Source organism: Coregonus clupeaformis, chromosome 20 (assembly GCF_020615455.1).
Source record: "Coregonus clupeaformis isolate EN_2021a chromosome 20, ASM2061545v1, whole genome shotgun sequence".
Classification (NCBI taxonomy): Eukaryota; Metazoa; Chordata; class Actinopteri; order Salmoniformes; family Salmonidae; genus Coregonus; species Coregonus clupeaformis.
This window is the reverse complement of record NC_059211.1, coordinates 3965110-3970306: the sequence shown is the minus strand read 5'-3', so window position 1 is coordinate 3970306 and position 5197 is coordinate 3965110. Positions and strand designations below refer to the sequence as shown.

General features: G+C 43.9%; 1 protein-coding gene across 1 annotated transcript; it reads left to right on the top strand.

Moving 5' to 3' along the window:
* The first annotated feature begins 406 nt into the window (after window positions 1–406).
* Window positions 407–3782, top strand: LOC121533213 (homeobox protein Nkx-2.3). The gene is given in 3 exon segments (XM_041839028.2): window positions 407–1111; window positions 1113–1260; window positions 2377–3782. Coding segments are annotated over 3 exon segments (1083 nt in total). The 5' UTR covers window positions 407–811; the 3' UTR covers window positions 3012–3782.
* Window positions 3783–5197: the final 1415 nt, after the last annotated feature.

Genomic DNA, 5197 nt, shown 5'->3' with positions numbered 1-5197 from the left:
AAAAGTCATATTTGAATTCCAGTTGATGGCCTATTTCGAAAGATATATATATATTTGTCAGGGTGTAGGCTATTTCATGCACTCCTGGAAAGAGGGAGCATGCACATGTGTTTGATGAGTGTTTTGTCTCTCTCCAGCGTTCTCAAATGCCCCAAAGTAAGTCAGCAATAAATCCACAGTCAAAGTTCCTACTCTGCTGTCCTCTCCCCGATGTATTCGTTTAGGAGAAGTGGTGCACCACCGGTGTGATTCCGGACCAAGTTATCGTAACAAATCATCCAAAACAAATGAATAAGAATAAAACTGATAAATGCGTAAATTAATGGGCAACCTATAGGCCTATAGCGCAGAAAATGTAGGGAGGGTATTATATATAGAGGGGGGTTGGGGGGGTACAATGGAGGCGGGTCACCCTCTTCTATACCTCCGCTCCCCTCCCAACGTCACCAAATACTTAGCTCGCTCGCGCACTGGCTCCTCTCACCACCTTCCCTTTCTTTCTGTTTCATACATCCCGCCCCAGACCTAGACCAAGTGACATCACGGGAAGAGACAAGGGGCTTCGCCCAGCCCTGCTCCCAACTCCAGTTACAAAAACACACAGGAACTGAACTGTCAAAAGATCGCACCGCACTGCTGGTTTGTCTATAGCCTATGGAGAACCAGGCCACACTTATAGGACTAAGCCTAACCAAACCTTTGTTTCTTTTCATCCGGGGATGAGGTGGAATATCCAGCAGTTTAGCGCGCGCACCTCCGATTACCGAGCCTCTAAATCAATGATTCTTTAAAACGGGGTACATAGTATCATATGTTACTCAGCGGGTTCCATTTCCTTAATGCGCGCGAGCAGGACCTCGATGGCATGATGCTCCCGAGCCCACTCACTTCCACGCCGTTCTCAGTCAAGGATATTCTCAAACTCGAGCAGCTAGAGCAGCAGCAGCGATCTCAACATCTGGACCCGCAACAGATCCAACACCTGTCCCACACCCAACAACACTTAGTACAGCCGGACTCGACCCAGCAACAGCAGACCCAGTCCCAGCATTTCCAGGCGCCGCCGTCCTGTATGCTTGCTTCAGCGGTCGACAGCCCTCGGTTCTCGGACCGGGGAGGACAACATGGCTTACATGAGTTCTCTGGCGGCCCGGGACCGGCATGGAGAGGCCAGTCTGTCCCCGGAGATGTTCGTCCATTCCGGGCTGGGCCAACTGACAGACCCGAAGCTGGAGGTAGACCTGGAGGATCAGGAAAACAGTGAGTAGAATAATATGATTAATATTATGAGATTTTTGTTCTGCTGAAATTATGTATGAACAAAGGGACACAAAGCATCGCTTTGAATAAATGATCTATTATAGCCTCTCTCAATATACAAACTCATGATGGTTTGCATCGACTGTCTATATAAAACCAGAAAATGTAAGGATAAAGCAATAAATTATTCCGGAATGTGAAAATGTATTTGTTTTAGGCTACATGTTAGGCGCAGGAGTTTTGTGAGTGTATTATGATTTCAAAAGACGAACGAGGCCTGTTAGAATTCGACAAAACTACATTTTAATCCAAAATGGGTCTGGAGATTTTTAAGTAATTCATGAATCTCGTGTATCTGATTTGTTGAATGATTATACAAATAAAACATTAATTTAGTTAGGCAGGAGAATAAATATCTCAACGGGTATAAAGATGTTTTCATTATGCTATTGTCTTTATTCTAAGGGCTGAATAGACTGATAAATTAGTTTAAATTATGTTATTGGATTATAACTACTTTATGGCCAATAGAATAGCATGAATGTAAAGAAGTCTTAAAAATAAACGACACCGAGTAGGCCTAGCCTGCAACCAAGTGAAAGTAAACATTGTGGAATAATTGTTGTCTTTGGTTTTGATTTATGGTCATACCTTTAGACAGCTGTATATAGCCATGAATAATTCTCACTATATAGTGCTCTCTTGTTTCTTTTACATAATTTATCTAAACTCATTTATCGTGAAATATACACGTTTTGAATAGTTTGGATTAGACGTTTTAGTGTCACGGTTTTTAGTTTTATTTGGAGGGTAGGGCTATACTGATTGACAAAATAATTACACATTAATATCAGTAAAACTAAAGTAGTAGCCTATACGCATTCAAATAAAAGACATTATGAAATATATGAACACAAAAATATGTTGTATTTTTATAGGCTACTTCAATAAACTATTAAAGAACGCCTACGCACCCCCCCTCGTAATCTGGTTGAGTCGTTTGGCGACTGAAAGTATATGCTTGAGAACTTTTCAGGACACTGCATTATAAAAGCCAATATTCCTATTTTTCAGAGTAGCCTACAAATTGTTTATGCTCATCTCTTGACACCACAGAGAGCTGTGGCGTGGTGTCCAAGCCGCTGGAGGGAGAGGACAGCGGGCAGGGGGACTCGGAGCGGCCGGCCAAGCAGAGAACCAGACGGAAACCCCGGGTCCTCTTCTCCCAAGCCCAGGTGTTCGAGTTGGAGCGGCGTTTCAAGCAGCAACGGTACTTGTCCGCTCCGGAACGAGAACACCTGGCGAGCACTCTCAAACTCACCTCCACGCAGGTCAAAATCTGGTTCCAGAACCGACGGTACAAGTGCAAGCGGCAGCGGCAGGACAAGTCCCTGGAGCTGGCAGGACATCACCACCCTCCCCCGCCAAGACGAGTTGCGGTGCCGGTCCTGGTCAGGGATGGGAAGCCCTGTCTGGGCGGGACTCAGAACTACAATGCTCCGTACGGGTCGAGCCCCTATAGTTATAACGGATACCCAGCCTACACGTACAACAACCCGGCATACAACAGCAACTACAGCTGTACTTACACCAGTATCCCTACTCTCCCCCCATCCACCACGGCTAACCCCTTCATGACCATGAACTTGGGGAACATTGGGGGGCTTAGCGCCTCTCCCCAGCCCCAAACGCACCAAGGGACAGCGGTCACGACATGTCAGGGCTCATTGCAAGGGATCCGGGCCTGGTAGCTCCACTCCGGTTACACCCGGGATCAAACCGGAGCATTGTTTTCATACCCACACCGGTGACATTAATCGAATCCTCTCATGCAGCTTTTTAAGGGTTCTTCCCCTTTTTTAAATAAAGATAGTTATTTCTCAGCAGTATCTCGGAAACAGTGTTGTTTTTATGTAGTTATAGGCCTTCGTGTCTGCCTGGTGCGGTGGCTGTCGTTGGATTAAGACTGAAAAGGTGCAAATTCAACATGTTTACTCCACTCTCGGTGACGGTCATCAGAAAGAAGCTGTGCGTAACGGTTGAAATGGATTTATGACCAACAATGGTCGCATTTTATTTGAATGACCAACTATCCAGTTAACGTTGGATAGATAGGACAGGACTAATCACCAGATAATAAACGTGATAATTGTGATATACGGAGTAAATAGTCACTTGTAAGCATGTGCTTAAAAGGATGTCCGGATTATTCAACACTGATGGCCTATAGGTGGAGTTTCCCAATCTACTGTTCTCAAGGACTTGCTTGATATTTCTAATATTTCTTTAGCCATGATGACAAGAGAAGAAAGAGAGTGTTTGATTGTTTTGAAGCTTATGTAATTAATTGACATTTATTTGATTAATTCCATTATCGCATTAAAAATATCCTGGAATGGCAGAAATTGAAATGGGATGTATTCCAACCTTGAGCTCTGAACACAAATAACAACATGTTATAAAATCTCATAACTTGCTTTCGAAAACGAATAAATTCCATATGTTGCTACTTTGCGCAAACATTCCACGGTCCATTACATTCTTTGTGAGGCTCTTGAGAGTTTTCTATGGTGGGATCCTAATTCTCCCAGTGTGTGTGTGTGCGTGTGTGAGAAAGAGTGAGGAATAGGCAAACTTCCCGCTATCTACAAGTTGTTCTAATTTGGCAAGATGTCTGATATTATTGAAATGTCACCTGCTTTACGATGTGCCTTTAAGTACGAGTATATACAATGGGGATAGCGATAAGCAACAATGTTACAAAATGCTGGACAAGAACAATCTCTGCAAAACACTTCCATCACAATCATCTTCAAAAAGCCACATCCAAAGTAGAATAGACGACTGACAATGAATAGGCAACATTGAGGCATGAATAGTCTCTTGGCAAGATACGACATGGATATCAAGACAAGAAAATACTCATTCTCTCTCTTTAGACACAATTTCACTAAACCCGTGCACAATATTTCAATGAAAACTATGAATTCAAAATGGCCTATTCCCGCAATAGCAGGTAAACGTATTGCAATTGTAGCCTACTTATTCGAACCCATGAAAATAGCTTTTTTAGTGCTGGTCCGACTCAGGTTGTTAGCAACAGCTTTGTTATAAAATCTTGCCATTTAGAAATGTGTCGCGCCCGGGAGGCGGTTGGAAAAGGCCAGGCAACAGGCACACTCGAATTAATTGTGCGGGTGCCAGTCTGTGTGAAAAGAGGAAGTTATTCTCCCTTTGAGGCGCTTTAAGGACGCGATTAGCCACCTAAAATACCCTGAAAGAAGTAGCTCGAGCGGGGCTGGAGAGGCCGAATAATGGGCCTTATTGGATTCCTGGACAAAAGGTGTATGGTAGGCTGGCCCGGCCACTCAGCAAAGACAAAAGAACCCAAGAGCTGAGAGATTGACGTCCTAATATTCCAAATTGAGGCACAGGCAGTGCGTTATTTTAACTGGCTGCGCTATACAGCGATTGGGATAGGGGAAAAAAGTGTTCACTTTTGTTCGCTTTTGGGGAGGTTTTTGTTCCAGAAGAAAGGGCCTCTGATTGGGGCGGGGAGGGAGATCCCCAGCCGGGGCAGCAGGGCTGGAGGTTAGGCAGCGGGGGGCGGCTGTGTGAATGAACGGTTATTATTGCTACAAGTTTCACCATTTCTGTCTATCTGCGGGAATGGAGGATAAGGAGCAGAGCGAATTCAAGGAGGAGAAGAACCATGGCGGCCTGGTTATGAGAAATTGGGCATTGCGTTATGAGAAAATAATATGTTTACAGAAGATAAATATAATGCAAAGGCATTTGATCTTTCTTAACTCTCAATTTTGCAACATGTCGAAAATACACGAGGCTATTTGAAACAGCCTAGCATAGGCTATAGACCCAATGTCGGTCATTTAATACACACTGAACATTTGTATTAAGATACATAAATCGAAGTAAA